The sequence below is a fragment of the Chlamydotis macqueenii genome, chromosome 28, assembly GCF_036417535.1.
Source record: "Chlamydotis macqueenii isolate bChlMac1 chromosome 28, bChlMac1.mat, whole genome shotgun sequence".
Taxonomy (NCBI): domain Eukaryota; kingdom Metazoa; phylum Chordata; class Aves; order Otidiformes; family Otididae; genus Chlamydotis; species Chlamydotis macqueenii.
In genome coordinates, this window is record NC_141583.1 from 2,873,422 (window position 1) to 2,892,632 (window position 19,211).

The following is a 19,211-nucleotide window of genomic DNA, read 5'->3' on the forward strand; positions in this document are numbered from 1 at the left end:
CAGGCTCCTGGTGCACTCCCAGGTTCCGGGCGCAGCGATGCGGCAGGCGGAATGGGCGGCTCCCGACACACTGGTTCCGAAGGAGCATCCCACCACTGCCGGTTCTGGGGGAGCACCCCACCGTTGCTGGTTCCGGGGAACCATCCCATGTTGTTGTCAGTTGCAGGTAAGCATCCCACCGTTGCCAGCTCTGAGGGAGCATCCCATCCTTGTCATTTTTAGGGAAGCATCCCACCATTGCTGGTTCCAGTGGAGCATCCCAGTGCTGCCAGTTCCGGGTAAGCACTCCACCATTTTTTGTTCTGGGGAAGCATCCCACTGCTGCCAGTTCCAGGAAAGAATCCCACTGCTGTTTTATTTAGGGAAGTGTCCCACCATCGCCTGGACAAGGCACAGCGGCACGGAGCCGGCGCCAGCCCCCAGCCGGGAGCGCTTGGCTGGGATGGAGGCACACGGGAGGCAGAAGCCACCCAACACGAGTGAGCTCCCTTCCCGCCCCGCTCCTGGCCGCGGCTGCCCGCCGGCGGCCGCGCTGACTCCTGCCTCCCGCCCAGCCCTGAAGCGCGCGGTGGTCTTGCTGCTGCCCGCCCCGTGCAGCCGGTTCCTCTGGAGCCAGCCGGACCAGTACCGCATCAGCAAGCTCTTCCTGGGCGCCGGCTTCGGGATCCTCCTCGGCCTCTGTGAGTGCACGCTGGCACCAGGCGCGGCACGGGGCTGGCGGCGCTGGGGACTCAGGGAACACTGGCGGGTGTTTCAGGGCTCTGCCACCTCCTCATCCTTCCCATGGACATCAAGGAGGCGCGCAAGGTGCATCTCTCCTGCGGGCTGGCAGGTGAGGATGGGGCCGGGAGGGGACCGGGGCGACGGGGGCTGTTGGGACCCTGGGGGGGGGGTCTCCGCAGGGCCGCGAGGACAGCTCTGCACTACCCACAGGGGTGACTGCCCTGGGCTGGGCCACGTCCCCCCACTTCCGCTGCGCCAGCCTGCTCGTGGCCCCCAAGTTCCTGGGCAAGGAGGGTCGGGTCTACGTCCTCTCCATCGCCCTCGCTGCCATCTACAACGGTAGGGGCCCCCCACGCCCCCCCAACCTGGCCGGGTGCCGAGGGCTGGCGGGGTCTGAGCCCCCTCGCTGGCGCCAGGGCCCGTGGCCAACACCTGGCACAACCTGAAGGAGGTGACGCGGGCGCTGGGCTGCGTGGCAGAGCTGCAGATCAACCACAGCCGCCAGCTCTGGCGGGTGTCGACGGCCCCCCTGCGCGGGGTGATGGAGGACATGGTGGTGAGGCGGGGGGCCGGGGAGGGGTGGGGGAAGGCCTGAGGGACAGTGAGGCCAAGCCTGCATGTGTTTCGCCCCCCCGCCGCCAGCGGAGCGGGCAGACGCTGAACACCGAGGTTCAGAACATCTCGCGCGCCTTCGTGGGGCTGAACGAGGAGGTGGCCAGCGAGGAGGGGTACGACCTGCAGCGGCGCCCGCACTCGGACGCCCAGCCGGCCCCCAGCACCCAGCAGCTGTACGAGACAAAGACCAAGATGCGCTGCACCCGTGAGTGGGGCGGGCAGGGGGCTGGGGGACGCGGCCCCCGCTTTGGCCCCACCGGGCACGCCAGCTGGCGTCCGGGCCTGTGGGGCCGGGTTGCGCGGGGGGCTGAGAGGTCCTGCTCCCCCCAGATATGATCGAACTGGGCATGCAGCGCTGCCAGGACTGGTTCAGCTCCAAGCACGATGCTTGCATGGAGGCGGTGGCCGTGCCCCTCGTCAGCCACCTCCTCTGCGTGCCCATGAAGTTTGAGTTCCTCTGCCACATCGTCAAAGGTGGGTGACGCGCGGAGACCCTGTCCTCCCTCGGTGGGGCAGCTCTGGCTCTGCCCCCCGCGTCGCTCGGAGGTCCCGGCTCTGCCAGCGCCGTCCCCGCAGTCATGCAGAGCTGGTGCTGGGACAAGATCCCCGTGGACGGCAACTTCGGGCAGGTGTATGACCAGGTGAACGACTCCGTCAACAACCTCGGCCAGGACTTCAGCGCCAACATCGCAGTACAGGTGGGTGCGCCCATCCTACGTGCCCGGGGCCGGGCCGCAGGCCGGATCCCACCCAATCCCCTCGCCACAGGAGGAGCAGCGGGAGATGCTGGCGGGCGCCAACCTGTCGGCAGTGCAGCTGATGGAGGAGGTGACCTCGCACCTGGACCAGCACAGCGCCAGCTTGGGCCAGGCCGTCTCCGTCTTCCGCCTGCTGCTCTCCTGCACCTTCCTCCTCGTCTTCATCTCGTGAGCCCCGCGATGGGGGGGTAGTGGGGAGGGGACACCCCCTGCGCCAGCCACGGGGCGTGGAGGGGCACGGGCCTCCTTTGGCGGCAGGTCTGGGGTGGGGTGGGAGGGTATGGAGACAAGGCAGGGGTCCTGGGGGGCCGCAGCCAGTCCCTCTCCCCCCCGCTCCCCCCAGGGCTTTCCGCTACACCAAGCGGTACTGCCAGGACATCTGCTTCGACAACCGCTACGTCACCACCTACTTCCGCCAGATCGACGCCCGCCGCAAAAAGCAGGTGAGGGGGGCAGAAGGGACGGCGGGCGGCCCCCCACCTCTGGCGGGGGGAGTCCTGTGGGGCTGCGCCGAGCCGCCCGCTCTCCCTCCCCCAGCACAAGCGGACGCTGCTGCCCCTGCGGCGGGCCGAGGGTTCGGCTGTCATCTTCCCGTGCCGCCTGGCCGTGCAGCCGCTGGAGCTGCAGAGCATGGTGAGGGGCTGGCGGGGGGCGGGGGGGCCGGGGCTGGGGGACGAGCTGTGGCGGACCCCACTGCCTGCAGGTGCTGGAGCTGCTGGAGTGCATCGCGCCCCTGCTCCTCCTCATCCTCGCCTGCGTTCTGGACCACGTGCTCTTTGTCATGCTCAGCTCCATCCAGCAGCACTCCTTCGTGCAGTACAGCTTCCACAGTGAGCCCCCAGCCCCCCGGCCCCACCGCAGGGTGCGGTGTCCCCCCCGGCCGCCTCCCCAGCCCCGCGGCCCCCACCGCGCACTCCTGTCCCGCAGGCAGCCACCACTTGGCCGTGCAGGTGGCAGGCACATCCCTGATGGCCCGGCTGCTGCGGGGCACTATCGGGGCCCTCAACGCCTCCTCCGACAGCCGCCTGGAGACGTCCAACATCGGTGAGACCCCGTCAGGGGACAGGACCCCGCTCCCCGTCCCCGTGGCCTGGCTGCTCCCACCTGCAAGAAGGGCCAGGGGGCTCTGGCAGGGGCTCAGCACCATGCCCGCAGTGTGCCTGCCGCAGCCGCACGGCATGGCGAGCCAGCAGTACCTGAGCAGCTGCCTGCCCCTGGCCGCGCTGGCCCTGCTCTGCCTGGCCCAGGGCTACGCGTACCGCCTGCGCCGCGCCATCGCAGCCTTCTACTTCCCCAAGGTGAGCGGCGGCCTCGGCGCCAGCCCCAGGGTCGGGGGGAAGGTTTTTGGGGTGAGGCCGGTGCCCCTAGCCCACCCGTCATGGTCTCGGCCGCGCAGCGGGAGAAGCAGCGCGTGCTCTACCTCTACAACAAGCTGCTGCAGCAGCGGCAGAACTTCGTCCAGCGGCAGCGGAAGCGCATCGCCCAGCGGGCGCAGCAGCACCCGGGGCTGGTGAGTGCAGACGGGGACGCGGGGCTGGGACCTCCTCTGTCCCAGGCCTGTCCCCACGTGGGGCGACCACTCGGCCCGAGCCCCATGTGCCCCCGTGCCCCCATGCCCACCACAGGGGAGGTCACTGCTGGAGTGGTGCTGCCAGCGCTGGCCGGGCCTGCGTCGCTGGATGCGCCAGAGCTGCACGGTGTGCGGGGCGGCCGAGACCCCCGGGGACGTCGTCTGCCCCACGCCCTCCTGCGGTGCCTCGTTCTGCCGGCCGTGCTGGAGGGAGGCAGGCGGCGTGTGCCTCGCCTGTGCCCCTGGGGACCCTGGCCTCTCCCAGGGGAGCAGCGAGGAAGACGCGGGGTATGCGGCCTGAGGGCGCTGGGCAATAAAGGCTGCGGCCCCCCCGTGCACGGCGCGGGGTGGGGTCTGTGGCGTGCACCATGCTGTGGGGGTCTGCGGTGTCTGGGATGAGGGATGTGGGGGTCTGAAGTATCTGGGGTAATGAAGGCGGGGGTCTCTGCTGCATGGGACGGTGAAGGTGGGGACCTCCACTGTACGGAGTGACAGAGCTGGGGTCTCCAGTGGGGGAGGCTGTGAAGGCGGGGGTCTCTGCTGTATGGGGTGATGGAGGCGGGGGTCTCTGCCGTACAGGGTGATGGAGGCGGGGGTCTCCAGTGGGGGGTGATGGAGGCGGGGGTCTCTGCCGTACGGGGTGATGGAGGCGGGGGTCTCCAGTGGGGGGTGATGGAGGCGGGGGTCTCTGCCGTACGGGGGGTGATGGAGGCGGGGGTCTCTGCCGTACGGGGTGATGGAGGCGGGGGTCTCCAGTGGGGGGTGATGGAGGCGGGGGTCTCTGCCGTACAGGGTGATGGAGGCGGGGGTCTCCAGTGGGGGAGGCTGTGAAGGTGGGGGTCTCTGCTGTATGGGGTGATGGAGGCGGGGTTCTCTGCCGTACGGGGTGATGGAGGCGGGGGTCTCCAGTGGGGGAGGCTGTGAAGGCGGGGGTCTCTGCTGTATGGGGTGATGGAGGCGGGGGTCTCTGCTGTACGGGGTGATGGAGGCGGGGGTCTCTGCCGTACGGGGTGATGCAGGCGGGGGTCTCTGCTGTATGGGGTGATGGAGGCGGGGGTCTCTGCCGTACGGGGTGATGGAGGAGGGGGTCTCTGCCGTACGGGGTGATGGAGGCGGGGGTCTCTGCCATACGGGTGATGGAGGCGGGGGTCTCTGGAGCACAGAACAGAGAAGGCGGGACCCCTGCCCCGCGGCAGCAGTGACAGGGGGCTCGGTCGCAGCGCTCGGGGCCGCGGCAGCCCCCTACGCACACCCCCCGCCCCCGCCTCGGCCAGGCTGGGCGGTACCGGCAGCGCGGGGCGGCGGGCGGGGCCGAGGGGCCGGGCAGGAAGTTCCCGTTCCTGCCCCGCTGCCCCTCCCGGGCGGGCGGCGGTGCCGGTGCCATGCGCGGCGGCGGCGGCGGGGGCCCAGCGCGGGAGCCGCCTGCCTGGGGCCGCCGAGCCCCGCGGGGGCTGCGGGGGGGCGATGGCGGCGCTGCGGCGGCTGCTGGCCGCGGGGCTGCTGCTGGCCGCGGGGAGCGGCGCAGGTGAGTGGGGCCGGGGGGGCGGTCCCGGGAGCGACTGGTCTCTGTGTCCGGGCCCGCGGGGGTCCCGCCCCTCGCCGCCGCCCGGGGCATCGCGCGGGGACCCTGAGGGGCCGGGAGGAGAGGGGAGGTGCGGGCGGCGGGGATCGGGGCCGGGGATCGCAGCCCCGGGGAACGTTCGCCCCCCCCATCCCCGGGGAATCGTGGTTTGGTCCGGGCGCGCAGCCGGGTGCGCCGTGGGGACCGGAGGGGAGCGCGGGCGGCGGGGCCCCGGGTCAGCCCTGCCCCGGCCCCCCCCGAGCCGGTTGTGCGGGGCGGCCGGGCCCGGGCTGACGCAAGGCCTGGCAGGGGACCCCGGGAAGCCGCTCCCGAGGCGGGGGCCGGCGCTTCCCGTCCCCGCCGGGCTCCGCTGGCAGCCGGGGCCGTGGGTGGTGCCGGGCCGAGGGCCGCTCGGGGCTTCAGGGGCGAGCGTGGGTGTCCCGGGTGCTGCTCCGCGCCCCGCGGTCCCGCCCTGGCCGGGGGGGGACCAGGTCGTGGCGGGTGACCGGGCGGTGACAGAGTCGCTCTGGGCCCCGCGCAGGTGACAGCTGGCGGCAGCGCCGTGCGGAACCGGGACACCCCTGGCCTGTGACCCCGCAGGTGCTGCGGGACGGCCGGACCCTCAGCCTGGCAGAGGCGACACAAGTGAGCCCGCGCGCGTGTCCCTGGGGTGCCTGCGCCGCGGGGGGGCTTGGGACGGTGAGGTGGGGGATGCCGGCACCCAGCTCCCCCAGCCCCAAATGCCCGCGGAATCTGAGCATCCGGAGCCTCTGGGTGTACCGGGAGCAGTGGGGAGGGGACCCCCAGAAAATCCCCCTTCCCCTCCTCTTGTGATGGTGGGAAGGACTGTGTGGGGTGTCGGGGCACCCACCCTGTGCCCGGCACCCCTCCCAGCCGGGGCGGAAGGGCCCAGCCCACCCTACGGCCTTTGGGAGTCTCTCCGACGTTTCCGCTGCGCCGCACCGGGCAGGAAGTGTGGAAGGGGGCCCGGCTCCGTCCTGCCCCCCCTTCCCCGGTACAATGAGCCCGGGAGGGAGGGACGCTTCCTGCGAGGCGTGAGGGTGCGGGCCGCGGCAGGCAGGGGATCCCTTCCGCCCCCACCCTCCAGGCACACGCCAGGGCCGGGCGGGTCTCCCGGCCCCTGCCGACACCCCATTGGGGGTCAGGGTGTTTCAGAGGGGCTAGGGAGGGCGGGGGTCCTCCTGTAACCGCTGCCTGTGGCAGGGGGGGTTCCCCACCCGGCTGCGAGTCCTGCTGGAGCTGGAGGGGACGCCGCTGGTGCTGGAGCTGGAGCAAAACTGGTGAGTTGGCGGCTGGCTGGGGCAGGAGTGGGATGGGGGGGCCTCGGGGGTCCCTGTGTCTGTGAACGGTGCGTGGCAAGGGTCCCATGGACTTTCTCTCCATCCGTGGTGCGCATGGGGCGGGGGTCCCAGGGACCCTGTCTCCATCCGAGGCACACCCGCAGCGGGGTGGGAGTTGCCGGGGTCCTTGCTTTCGTCAGGGGTGGGGGGAGGCGGGGGTCCCTGCTGCCGGGCTGACACCTGCATCTGGCAGGGAGCTGGTGCTGGGCGCCGGGGTGCTGCTCTACTACCTGCCCAACGGCACACGGGTGGCGCAGGAGGCCAGCGAGCAGGTAGGGCCCGGGCGCGCCGTGTCCCCAGCAGTGTCCCCAGCGGTGTCCCTGTGCCATCCCTGAGCCGTCCCTGAGCCCTGGGGAGACCCTGGCACGAGGCTGGCTCCTGAGGTCCCTTCCCTGGTGCAGGAACATTGCTGCTACCGAGGGACAGTGCGGGGCTTCCCTGGCTCCTGGGCCAGCCTCTGCGCCTGCGCTGGACTCAGGTGGGTCCCCGGCCCCAGCGGTCCCCAAGCCCAGCTCCCACCGTGCCACCGACGCCTCCTCTCCCCTTCCCCAGTGGCCACCTCCGGCTGTCGGAGACCAGGAGCTACGGGCTGGAGCCGGATGCCGGCGGCCCGCCGGGACGACACATCGCATACCGGGCGCGGGGGGTCCGGCTGGCGCCGCGGGCCTGCGGGCAGGGCCCCTCAGCCGCCCCCCACGCAGAGGCGGAGGAGACAGAGCCCCCCCGGTTGCAGAGGGTGGGTCGCCTGTGGGTCCTGCGCTGCCGGAGCGGGTCCCCTTTCCCGTGCCCTGACCCCGTCTCCTCCGCAGGGCAAGCGGGCGGTGGCGGAGCAGCAGCGGTTCGTGGAGCTGGTGATGGTGGTGGACCACGCCGCGGTGAGTGCTGGGCAGACGTCCCTGACCTGGGGGCTGCCCTGCTCCCCCACCGGCCCTCCTTGATGCCCCTCCCTGCGCCCCCAGTTCCAGAATTACGCCGACCTGCAACGCGTCCGCACCCGGACCCTGGAAATCGCCAACCAGGTGGACGCGGTGAGTCGCTGCCACGACCTGGCCGTCCCAGCTCCGCTGTGCCTGAGGGGAGCCGGGGGTCTCTGACTCCCCTGCCACGCCCCTCAGTTCTTCCAGCCGCTGGGACTGCGCGTGGCCTTGCTGGCAGTGGAGGTCTGGAGCGAGGGCGACAGGTTTGTGGTGGGCAGCAGTGCCCGGGCTGTGCTGGAGAGGTTCCTGCGCTGGCGCCGGGAGGAGCTGCTGCCCCGGCTGCCCCACGACAACGCCCAGCTCCTCACGTGAGTGGGGGACAGGACGGGGATGGGAGATGGGGCGCGCAGGCGGCCCTCCCCGACCCCTGCACTCTCTCCCCAGGGGCACCCGCTTTGATGATGTCTCAGTGGGGATGTCGGCTCAAGCCTCCATGTGTTCCCCCGCGCGCTCCGGGGGGATCAGCATGGTCGGTACCCCCCATCCCCGCCCTGTCCTCACCCCGTCCCCCCGCTGCCCGCCTGCCCTGACTCCCCACCCCGTCCCGCAGGACCACTCGATCAGCGTCCTCGTCGTCGCCTCCACTGTGGCCCATCAGCTGGGGCACAACCTGGGCATGCGCCACGACGGCACTGGGCGCTTCTGCGACTGCAGCGATGTCCAACAGGACCGCGGCTGCATCATGGCGTCGCCCACAGGGTGAGGGCAGCGGGCAGGGCCGCGGGGGAGCTGGGGCCGAGACCCCTCCCTGCCTCACCGACCCCTCTCCGGCTCCGCAGGCTGACACCCGGCTTGAGCTTCAGCAACTGCAGCCGGCAGGACCTGGAGCGCAGCCTGCGGCAGGGACTGGGCTGGTGCCTCTCCAACGTCCCCGAGCCCCAGCGCCTGGCCGGAAGCCCTTACTGCGGGAACGGCTTCCTGGAGCCGGGCGAGGGCTGCGACTGCGGCCTCAGCATAGTACGGGGGGCTCTGGGTGGGCTGGGGTCCCCTCTGCAGCCACCCCCCTTCTCCTGAGTCCGGGGCTCCCGTGCCGTGGCTCTGCCCAGGGACGCCGTGTCCCAGCTGTGCCGTGGGGCTGGCGGGGGGGCTGCCGGTGCCCCCCCTCACTGCAGCTCTGCCGGCAGGAGTGCGCCGATCCCTGCTGCAACAGCAGTGCCTGCCAGCTGCTGCCCGGGGCCCAGTGCGCCGCGGGGGACGCCTGCTGCCAGGGCTGCCAGGTGTGTGGCGACGGGCAGCCAGCAGCGCCGGTGCTTCGGCCACTCCACGGGGTGGGTTTTGTGGGGGTCTCCGCTCGTCTGACTGTGCCCCCCAACAGCTGCGCCGCGCCGGACACCCGTGCCGGGAGCCCCATGGTGAATGTGACCTGCCTGAGTTCTGCGACGGGGTCTCACCGCGCTGCCCGCCTGACACCTTCCTGCAGGACGGGCAGCCCTGTGCCGGCGGGCGGGCGGCCTGCTACGGTGGCGCCTGCACCACGTACGAGGGGCAGTGCCAGCAGCTGCTGGGGCCAGGTACGGCGGGGCCGGAGTGGGGGCCGGGGGCTGTGTGGGGGTGCTGAGGTTCTCTGCCCCTTCTCCGCTGCAGGTGCCGGCCCCGTCTCCAGCTCCTGCATGGCCTCCCTGAACGCGAAAGGGGACGAACGCGGGCACTGTGGGCAGCTCCCGAACGGCTCCTATGTCGCCTGTGCCCAGCAGTGAGTGCTGTCCCCCCCTCAGCCTCCCCTCTTCACCATCCCCCCGCCCCTGACCCCTCTCTCTCTGCAGGGACGTTGGCTGCGGGATGCTGCAGTGCCAGCGCAGCAGCAGCCGGGGGGACAGAACAGAAGGGTCGTGTCACGGGACCCTCCTGCCCCGGGACGAGGACGTGAGTGATGCGGCCATGGTGCTGCCCGGCACAGCCTGCGGCCCTGGGAAGGTGAGCGGCAGGGCGGCGGGGACGGGGCTGGGGAGCTCAGCCGGTGCTGACGCCCCGTCCCCTGGCAGGTGTGCCTCCAGCACCGGTGCCAGGAGATCTCCGCGCTGGGCGACCAGCAGTGCCCGAGCAAGTGCCATGGGCACGGGGTGAGCGCAGGGCTGGGGGTGGGTGCTGGAGCGGGGGGGGGACACCCGCCGGGGGCTGAGGCTTGCTGTCCCCCCCAGGTGTGCAACAACCACGGGCACTGCCACTGCGAGCGGGGCTGGGCCCCCCCGACCTGCGAGAGCCCCGGTGCGGGGGGCAGCCAGGACAGCGGCCCTGCCGCCCTGGAGCGAGGTGAGGGCGGAGGCAGGCGGCCGCAGCCGCGGCGTGGAGAATGGGGCTTTGTGCGGCCGGAGCGCTTGCGGGGTGCGACGGCGGGGCTGACGCGCCGTTCTCCGCAGGGGGGAGCGCCCTGCCCGCCGCCCTGCTGCTGAGCGCGCTGCTGGGGCTGGCGCTGGCGCTGGGGCTCTGCTGCGCGCGCCGCGCCGGCCTGCACAAACGCCTCTGCCAGCTCAGCAAGGGGACCTCCTGCCAGTACAGGTAACCGGGGCGGGGGCATGCGGGCATCGCGCGCGCCTCTGCGTGTGCGCGGCTGCCTGCCTGCACGTGGGCACGCACATGCGTGTGGGCGGGTAAGCGGGGTGCATGTGTGTGTGTTTGCACGAGCGTCTGTGTCCTGCGGCGGCTGACGGAGTGGTGTGCATGAGTACGGCCCCGTGCCGGTGACAGCCTGCATGCGTGTGCCTGCGTGCATCCTCCCGGCGCAGGTAGCGGACCTTGTCATGCATCGTCGCCGCACGTCACCGCGATTCCTCCCGCCACCTCGCCGCGGTTCCTCCCCCCCGCTGCCCCCAGCCCCAGGCTGAGCCCCCCCACTCTTCTCCCCACAGCGCTGGGACCCAGGAACGATTCCTGGGTCCAGAAGGCCCAGACGGCTGGAGCGGGTAACGTCACTGCCGGAGCCTGGGCGTGGGGCTGTCCCTGAGCCATCCTGCTTCGCAAGGCCTCCGGTGCTGCGCTCTTCCCCTGGCAGTGCCCGTGGGGTGTGGGGCAGCCCCGGGGTGCAGGGTGTTGCATCTTCCAGTGCCGAGGGGTTCGTTTCTCTTGGGCTTCTGCTGGTGTCTGTGTGGCTCGGTCGCCGTGTGGGGTCCCCCGATCACCCGGAGCGTACGGGGCCTTATCCTGCCTCTCCCCCGCAGGATCTCACAGCTGGAGCCCCGGTCGGGCAGCCAGGGCCCCCCCGAGCGCCCCCGGCCCCCGCGGTGTCGTCAGGGCACGGAGCTGCAGGTCATGCGCAGGAGCAAGGTGAGAGCGGGGTGTGGAGTGGGGATGGGGGGGCTGCTGGCGAGGGTGATGCTGTCGCTGTGGTAACACGCTGTGGTTGCCGTGACTACCGGGGTTCGGCCTGCTGGTTGCCGAGGAGGCATCCCCGGGTACCAGCTGGGAGCATCCCTCCGTGCCGTGGCCGCGTGGTTTGACCCCGCAGCGTGCCGGGACGGGAGCAGCCTGGCACGGGCCTGGACCGCGCTGCTCCGGTGCCCTGCGCCGCACTCGGCACTGGCTGTGCTTCCCCGGCATCAGTGCCGTGGCGGCCATCCGCGCCAAGGCCACTGGCGGGGGCCTGCGCCCCGGAACCACCTGCTGTCATGGGGTGGGGGTCTCTGCTTTGCGGCGGGAGGGGGGTCTCCGCATGCTGCACGGCTTGCCCTGCACCAGGGCTGCATGGCGCGCCTGCCCCCTCTCCCTCTTTCCGCAGCCGGCTGCCCTGGCCCCGGCGCGGCCCAACCCACCCTCCCGGCCTCTCCCGCCGGACCCTGCTCCCAAGGTAATGCCCGGGGTGGGGTGGGGGTCCCGGGCAGCACCTCCCTGGCCACTGCCGCATTGCCTGGCTGCGCACCAGCTCTCGGGGACCTGTGGGCCATGGCCCCTCCGTGGGCCCAGCTCCCGCTGCCTGCCGTCCGGCACAGCCGGCACCCCGCCACGGGAGAGCCCTGGCCCCCCGAAACACCTCCTGCCCGGCGGGCGGCTCAGCGCCGCGGCCCCCCGCTCCCCGAGCTGTCTCACTGTCCCCGCTCTCTCTGCCCAGGCCCCCCCCTCGGATAGGCCGCCCCCCCCCACACGCCCACTGCCCGCGGACCCCGTGGCGCCAGGCACGCAGGTAACGGCGGCGGCACTGGCGTGTGGGGCACAACGGCCTGGGCCGGGGCTGGGCCTCCCCCCACCCCCACGGGGTAAGGGAGGTGGTTTAGGCCCCCCCTGAACCCAGCGAGAGGGGGGGCTGGCCTGGGCCGGAGCTTTGACATCCCCCCTTCCCCTGCAGCCCCCAGGTCTGACCAAGCCCCCCCCGCCTCAGCGCCCGCTGCCCTTGGACCCCCCGGGTCCTTCGCAGTCCCGCAGTGAGGACCCCCCCTGTCACCCCTATGTCACCGTGATTCCCTCCAGGTGAGGGGGAGAGAGGGGGGCAGGACCGGGCTGGGGGGGCCAGGACTGGGGAGGAGTGGGCTACAGGGGGCCAGAGGGTGCTGGGACGGGGGGCAGAGCAGGGGACTGGGATTGGGGGGGCTACACGGGGCTGGAGCAGGGTGCTAAGGGCGGGGGGGGGAGCCAGGCTGGGGGGCTGTGGGGTGTGAGGGTGGGGGGCACTGCCGGTGCTGTAGGGAGGGCAGAGGGGGGAGCCGGGAGGGCTGGGGGCTGCGGGGCCCGGGGCCCACGGTGCGGTCTCTCCCCCCAGGCCGGCCCCACCGCCGCCCGTGGGCGCCCCGCCCGAGGCCTGAGCCGGGGCTGGGACCACCGCAGCGCTGGAGCAACGGGGGGGCGTCTTCGCGGGGCCTCCCCGCCCGCTTCTCTCCCGCCGCCGCCAATAAAGGGGCCGTGAGCTGCCACTGCGCTGCCTCCGCCGGACCGGACACCGGGCACCGGGGCGGGTACGGGGGGGGGCGGGGGCAGACGGAACTACAACTCCCGGCAGCCCCCGCGGTGTCCGCCGGAAGCTCCGCCCCCCGTGGAGGAAGTGTGTCTCGGCCGCGATCGCCCCCTGGCGGGGACTGCGCGCGCAGCGAGGGGCGGGGCGGGGCTCCCTCGGAGCCACGTGGGCACGCGCGCGTGCAGGAGCGGCCGCGGGTGCGCGCAAACGCGCCTGAGGGATCCCCCCCCCTGTGCGCGGGCACGCGTGTGCCAGAGCCACCGCACCTGCGTGCACACGCGTGTGCCAGAGCCGCCCTCTGTGCGCGGGCACACGCGTGTGCAGGAGCCACCCGGCGTGCAGGGGTGCGTGTATGTGTAGGAGCTACTGTGCGTGCGTGCAGACGTGCTCAGGAGCTGTCATACATGAACGCGCGTGTGCAGGAGCTGCCTGTGTGCACAGACACGAACGTGTGCAACAGCCACCCTGTGTGCCCAGGGGCAGCCATGTACACGGACACGGGTGTGCGCAAGAGCTGCCCTTTGTGCACGGGCACACGCGTGTCGGAGCCACCACACCTGCACGCACACACGTGCGGGAGGCACCCCCTGTGCGCACAGACATGCATGTGCATGAGCACACACGTGCAGGAACGGCCCAATGTCCAGGAACACGCGCGTGTGCAGGCGCTACTGTATGTGCGCACACACGCGTGCTCATGAGCCCCCGCACACGCGTGTGTGCAGCAGCGGGCCCGTGTGCGCAGACTGGCACCCCCTCCCACCGGTACCGGTGTCCGGTGGGGGCCGGTGTCCGGCGGGGTCGGGGAGCGCCCGGTGCTGCCGAACCCGAGGCCCCGGGGCCGGATTGGAGGGGCGCGGTGGGGGGGGTCCCGGACTCCCAGTACCGGGGATGGGTCCCGGTGCCGGGGGTCCAGGGTGGGTCGCGGGGTCCCGGTACCGAGTGGGTCCGGTGCCCGGGGTGGAGGGTGGGTCCCGGGTTCCCACTGCCGGGGGTGCAGGGTGGGTCCCGGGGTCTCGGTCCCGGGTGGGTGGCGGGGTCCCGGTGCGGGGTGGGTCCCGGTGCCGGGGGTGCGGGGTGGGTGGCGGGGTCCAGGTGCTGGACCAGGACGGGGCAGATGGGTCCCGGTGCCCGGAGTGTGGGGTGGATCCCGGTGCCCGGGGTGCCGGGTGGGGCCCGAGGTGCGCGGTGGGTCCCCGGGTCCCGGTACTGGATTGGGGGGCGGAGTCCTGGTGTGGAGTGGGTCCCGGTGACGGGTGGGTGACAGGGTCCAGATACCGGATGGGTCACGATGCCCGGGGTGCGCGGTGGGTCCCGGTGCTGGACGAGGGGGGCAGGGTCTCGGCGCGGGCTGGTCCCGGTGCCGGTGCTGGATGGGGGGGCGGGGGGCATGTGGGTCCCGGGGTCTGGTACCGGGGGGGTGGCGGGGTTCCGTTGCGGGGTATGTCCCGGTACCGGGGCTGGATTGGGGGGGGGAGCAGCTGGGTCCCAGGGTCCCGGTCCCGGGCGGGGGCGGGGTCCCGGTGCGGGGCGGGGGGGCGGGGTCCCGGTGCGGGTGTGCCCCGGTGCCGGTGCCGCCCCCCAAGGGTTAATGGCTCCCGGGGAAGTTGCCGGGCGGCGGCGCGGCGCGGATTGGCCCGAAGTTTCGGGCCGGGCTGGGCCCCGCCGCCCCCGCCCCCCGGCCCCGCCGCCCCCCCCCAGCCATGCGGCCCGCGCCGCTGCTCGGGCTCCTGCTCCTGCTCCGGGCGCCGCCGGCCCGCGGCCTCCGCCACGGCGTCCACTGGAACGGCAGCGACCCCCGGTAGAGACCCCCACCCCCGCGACATCCCGGCCCCGCCGCCTTTGTGCGCCCCGGGTCCGCCCCCCCCACGGGCCCGCGCTGCTGAGAAGGGAGGGGATGGGAGGGGCGGGGCGGGGCGGGCAGCGCAGCGCCGGTGGGACCGGGCCCCGGTGAGCACCCCCGGCGGGACTGAACGTTACCGAGCCGGTAAGTGGGCTCCCCCGGTGGGACCGAGCCGGTGAGCGAGCCCCTCGCGGTGGGACCGGGCATTACCAAACCGGTGAGATGGAGCTGGTGAGCGAGCACCCCCGGTGGGACCGGGCCCTGGGGGGACCGGGTGTTCCGAGCCGGTGAGTGAGCCCCACCGTGGGCCCGGGCCCGGCGTGGTACCGAGCTGCCAGGCACCCCCAGTGACACCAAACCGGTGAGCGCCCCCGGTGGCACTGAGCTGTGGGGGGCACTGGGCACGTGAGACCCCCGGGCGATGCCAAACCCCAGGTGCCACCCAGCCGGTGGGCACCCCCGGTGCTGCCAAGCCCCCCGAGCCCAGGCGCCCGGGGTCGCCCCCGGTGGCGCTGCCAGGGCTGCGGGTCCCCGCAGCGATGCCAAGCTGAGGGGCTGCGGAGTGAGGCGGCCCCCGCTGCCCACCCCCCCGCGGGCTGGGTGCTGAGATGGCCCCTGGCCCAGTCCCAGCCGCAGTGCTGCCCGCAGGCTCTGCCGCCGTCGGTGGGCTGGGGGTCCGGCCCCTTCCCCGCTCCTGGCTTCCTCCATTTTAGGCGTTTCCCAGGTCGGGGCCCCGGGGGAGCAGGAGTGGGTGCTGTGCTGGGGGCTGTGCTCCCCCACTGCGGGGGTCTCGTGCCCTTGGCCGCAAAGCTGGCATCAGGCAGATGGGCACACAGCGGGCAGGGCTGGGGGCACCGGTGCTGCCTTGCTGCCCCCACCCCAACCCCGGCAGCGGGGACCTGCGGGTGGCAGACGTGGGAATCCCCTGCCTGCGGGTGCCCCGGGATCAGGGGGCTGTGCCCCGGCCTGGCCTCCAAGACCCCCCGACCTGGGGGCAACTGGGGCCCGAACCTCCCTGGTTCGAGTGCTGCCGGCCCGGTGACGAATGCACCGGCCTCCGCGGCGGCCCCTGGCAACCTGCGCCCAGCGTAGCCGCTGCCCGTGGCGGGGCGAGAGGAGGGGGCTGGAGCCGGGGGTCTCCCCAGAGGGACGGAGCGACCCTGCCAGCCCAGCGGTGACCCGGCGGCACCGTCCCTGCCACGGAGCTGCCGGAGAGGCCGAGGCCCTGCCAGGGTGCTGCCTGCCCAGGCCGTGGCAAGATCCGGGAGGCACGGGCAGCGGGAAAGGGGAGAGGGGTTCCTGCTCTGTTGCCTGGTCTGGGCAGGCAGGATTAGGTGTGTGCACACACATGTGCAAGTGTGTGTACACGCGTGTGTGCCTGCAGAGGTATCTGCTCCGCCCTGGCCTGGCCACACGTGTTGTTTGCGCCAGCGTGAGCTCACGCCGGCCCAGCAGCCGCACCGGTGCCAGCCTGCCCACGTGGGCACCCGGCCTGAGCCCCCTCCCCGCCTGCCCAGCCGGCAGAGCCCCCCGTGCCCGGGCCAGCCGCCCCCCTGCCAGCTCCGCGTCAGCGCGAGAGGCCTCACGCCAGCCCCTCGCCGGGGTGTCGGCACCGATCAAGGCCGGGGCTGAGAGGCGGTTGCTTGGGGTCAAGAGGCTTTGTGCCCCGGCGCGGCGGGGGTCCCCTTGCAGCCCATTCGGCTCTGGCGGCGTGCGGCTAATCCGAACCGACGCCTGGCTGCGCGGGACGGCCCGGTGTCCGCTGTAGCTGTTTCAGCAAAAGCCAGGCTGCACGCTCCGCTGGGGTCGGGGGCGGGCAGCCGGGGTGACAGGACCCCCGACGCCCGCTGCCCGCCTCGCCCTGCCCGCCAGGTTCCCGCGGGATGATTACGCCGTCCGGGTGGCCATCGATGACTACCTGGACATCTACTGCCCACACTACGAGGGGGCCGCGCTCACCGGACAGGCAGAGACCTTCGCGCTCTTCATGGTGGACCGGGAGGGCTACCGTGGCTGCCACGAGACCCCCGGCGCCTTGAAGCGCTGGGAGTGCCACCGAGCCCAGGCGCGCTTCGGGCCCCTCCGCTTCTCCGAGAAAATCCAGCGCTTCACGCCCTTCCCGCTCGGCTTCGAGTTCCAGCCGGGGGAGACCTACTACTACATCTGTGAGTGTCCCCCCCCAAAACCTTGGGGTGCGGCTGGGGGGGGGCCGGTGCAATGCGATCAGGACCCCCCCAGGATTTGGCTGTGCCACGGGTGGAACCAGGTTTGGGATACGTGGGAGAGTTGGGGTGCACCCGCGGGTCCGGGTGCAACCAGAGTTGGGGTGAACGGGGTTGAGGGGGGCGGTGTCTGGATGCCCCGCTGGGTCTGGATGGAAGCGGGGCTGGGGTGCGTGGGGGGATCCAGCCCACCTTGAGGTCCGGATGCCCCAGGGTCGAAGTGTGGGGGAGGTCTGGATGCCCGGGGGGGGGGCACAGAGCGGTCAGGATGCCCGGGGGGGGGCACAGAGGGGTCTGGGGGTGGGGGCAGAGAGCGGTCAGGATGCCCGGGGAGGGGGGCACAGAGGGGTCAGGATGCCCGGGGGGGGCACAGAGGGGTCTGGGGGTGGGGGCACAGAGGGGTCAGGATGCCCGGGGGGGCACAGAGGGGTCTGGGGGTGGGGGCACAGAGGGGTCAGGAGCCCCTGGGGTCGAGGTGCAAGGCGGGGTCCGGCTGCCCCGTGGTGGGGGTGTGGGTCTCGCAGTCGGCCGGCAGGGGGCGCCCCAGGCCCAGCCGCCGCGGGGTCCGGTCCCGGGCTGCGCGGGGCCGCGCGGGGCTGCGGGGACGCGCACCCCCCCACCCCCACCCCCGGTGTGTCCCCTCTGCCCAGTTGTCCCCAGCCCCAAGAGCGCCGGGCGCTGCCTGAAGCTGCGCGTCTCCGTCTGCTGCAGAGGCACCAGTGAGTCTGGCCGGGGCGCGGGGGGCAGCTGCACCCCACAAGTCTGGGGGGCTCCCCCTCCCCTCGCTCTGGGGCAGCCTGGTCCCTGCTGGGGATACTGGTTTGCACTGGGGCCTTGGGGGGGACCCCGTGTGCCCCAGGGGAGCTGGCCGCTGACGCGGTCGGGGTTTGTTTCAGCGCCGGAGCCAGTGACGGAGGTTCCCAATTCACAGCCCCACGGGCGCGGGGGGCCAGAGGGTGAGTATGGGGCGGACGGGGGTTGCGCAGGGGCTCGGGTGCTGGCTCACCCTGACCTCTGCTCCTGCCCTGCAGACGCAGTGCCTGCCCGGGGCATCGCAGCCCCCCTGCAGCCCCGTGCCCCGGGCCTGGCGCTCGCACTCCTCACCCTGCTGTGGATCTGACCCACGGGGGGGGCCTGTGGCGGGGCCGGGCTCCTGCACCCCACCGCCCACTTCCAGACTCTTCCTCTGCTGCCATCCACCCCCTCCCCGAGCCCGTGGGGCGGCCCCGGGCCACAACTCACCCACCAGACCCCGTGGAGCCGAGCCAGGGCGGGAGCTCAAGGCTGGAAGGTGAGGGGGGGTGCAGAGGCTGGGGGGTCCCAGATGCCCCGTCCCCCCTTGCCGTGCCGCGGTGTCCCCTGATGGGGCTCTCCCCCCCCCCCAGGGACCTCGCTTCCCACCGGCATCGGCATCGCCGCACTTGGTGGACACCTGCTCTGCCCCTGGGGCCATCGCCTCATCTCATGCCTTCCCCCGTGGACCCCCTGCCCCGGCAGGGGCCAGGGACCCCCAGGACCTGCAGCAGGGCAACAGGTGCCCGGGCTCTGCGCTGCCTCGTCCCTGGGCGAGGACACCCGTCTGTCTTCTGGGAAGACGCCTTCCTCCGATGCTGGCCCCTGCGGTTTGGTGTTAACCCCCGGTAGTGACTGAGCCGAGCAATACAGCGTTTGCAAGATGGCTGTGCAGCCCCCCGCCCGCGGCCCCTCCTGCCCGCGGGCCCCGTCCCTGCAGCAACGCTGCGACACCACCCGCCTGCCGCGTACCCCGTCGGGATGCACGGCAAAGCGGGCACCCTGGGGGCGGGGGTTGGGGTGTCGCCCTTTGCCTGTGGGGCCCCCAGGTCACCGCGGGGGCCGATCTCGCAGTGTGGCTGGGACCCCGCCGCCGCGGTCACGGCGCTGGCACAGCCGGTAAGGCCGTGCCACAGATTTGCCTGCTGGCAGGGGTTGCTGGAGGCTTCCGCAGCAGCCAGCGGCTCCTGTGCCCCCGGCCCGGGGTTGCAGCCCTGCTCGGGGGGGGCCTTGCCAAGACTGGGCCCCATGTGGGGCCGCTGGCGGCTGGACCCCCTGGCCCCCTCACCGCGCAGGCATCGCCGGCCGCCTGCCGCAGTGGTGCTGGGCATGTCAGACGGGGTTTATGGCTCCTGGGGAGAAACCGCTTGGCAAGAGGCTGAGCAACAGCATCGGCTGCGCCGCGCCGCGCCCCTCCCACCATGCGCCGCTGCCCGCCCTTCCGCACCCCAGCCTCCCACCAGTGCGGACCCCAACCCCATGGGGGGCAGTGGGGCCTGGCCCCAGCTGGTGTCTGGAAGCTGCTTGGTGTGGAGGAGTCTGTGCCCTATGGGACCCCCCATGCAAGGATCTGGAGGGGTCTGTACCCCAGGGACCCCCATCTGGGGAGCAGTCATGTCCCGAGGGACCCCCACGTGGGGATGTCGGGGGTGTAACGGTGCCCTGCCGGACCCCCACACAGGGGTTCTGGGGGGGGGGGAGATGGGCTGCCCATCTCGCTGCCCCAGCCCCCCCCCCCAGGTGGGGCTAAGGGGTCCCCGCAGGGATGCGACGGGGGGGGCTGGGTCCCAGAGCAGTGGGGCCCTGTCCTTGAGTGGGGGCAGGGGGGGTTGCTTGGTATGCAGGAGCCGCTGCCGCCTCCCAGTGCCATCGCCTGCCAATGAGCGATGCCATCAATAAAAGCTAATTGA

General features: G+C 72.9%; 3 protein-coding genes across 10 annotated transcripts; all 3 read left to right on the forward strand.

Moving 5' to 3' along the window:
* The first annotated feature begins 51 nt into the window (after positions 1-51).
* Positions 52-3,967, forward strand: DCST1 (DC-STAMP domain containing 1). The gene is made up of 17 exons (XM_086768126.1): positions 52-166; positions 312-479; positions 555-680; positions 758-832; positions 934-1,062; positions 1,140-1,279; positions 1,366-1,543; positions 1,669-1,812; positions 1,915-2,036; positions 2,107-2,264; positions 2,440-2,539; positions 2,634-2,729; positions 2,800-2,926; positions 3,024-3,140; positions 3,252-3,394; positions 3,493-3,606; positions 3,722-3,967. Exons 1-17 carry the CDS (start codon positions 52-54, stop codon positions 3,965-3,967), a joined length of 2,298 nt encoding a protein of 765 aa, XP_086624252.1.
* Positions 3,968-5,022: 1,055 nt separating this feature from the next.
* Positions 5,023-12,403, forward strand: ADAM15 (ADAM metallopeptidase domain 15). 8 transcript variants are annotated; one of them, XM_086768228.1, is made up of 25 exons: positions 5,024-5,191; positions 5,769-5,872; positions 6,452-6,528; positions 6,782-6,860; positions 6,990-7,066; positions 7,141-7,324; positions 7,398-7,463; positions 7,548-7,616; positions 7,704-7,873; positions 7,950-8,034; positions 8,116-8,264; positions 8,345-8,522; positions 8,690-8,782; positions 8,881-9,076; positions 9,150-9,258; positions 9,329-9,479; positions 9,548-9,625; positions 9,704-9,815; positions 9,923-10,061; positions 10,412-10,465; positions 10,721-10,826; positions 11,278-11,346; positions 11,608-11,679; positions 11,842-11,963; positions 12,253-12,403. In XM_086768228.1, exons 1-25 carry the CDS (start codon positions 5,131-5,133, stop codon positions 12,293-12,295), a joined length of 2,643 nt encoding a protein of 880 aa, XP_086624354.1. In that variant the 5' UTR covers positions 5,024-5,130; the 3' UTR covers positions 12,296-12,403. The 8 variants fall into 8 exon arrangements, with proteins under 8 accessions (XP_086624358.1, XP_086624354.1, XP_086624357.1 ...); XM_086768232.1 differs by lacking the exon at positions 9,548-9,625 and having other exon boundaries at positions 5,023-5,191; XM_086768231.1 differs by lacking the exon at positions 11,608-11,679.
* A 1,744-nt stretch (positions 12,404-14,147) lies between these two features.
* On the forward strand, positions 14,148-18,187 carry EFNA4 (ephrin A4). Its single transcript, XM_086768352.1, has 6 exons — positions 14,148-14,245; positions 16,160-16,452; positions 17,160-17,228; positions 17,406-17,465; positions 17,541-17,800; positions 17,895-18,187. The coding sequence occupies exons 1-5, from the start codon at positions 14,148-14,150 to the stop codon at positions 17,627-17,629; spliced, it is 609 nt and encodes a 202-aa protein (XP_086624478.1). The 3' UTR covers positions 17,630-17,800; positions 17,895-18,187.
* The last annotated feature ends 1,024 nt before the right edge of the window (positions 18,188-19,211 follow it).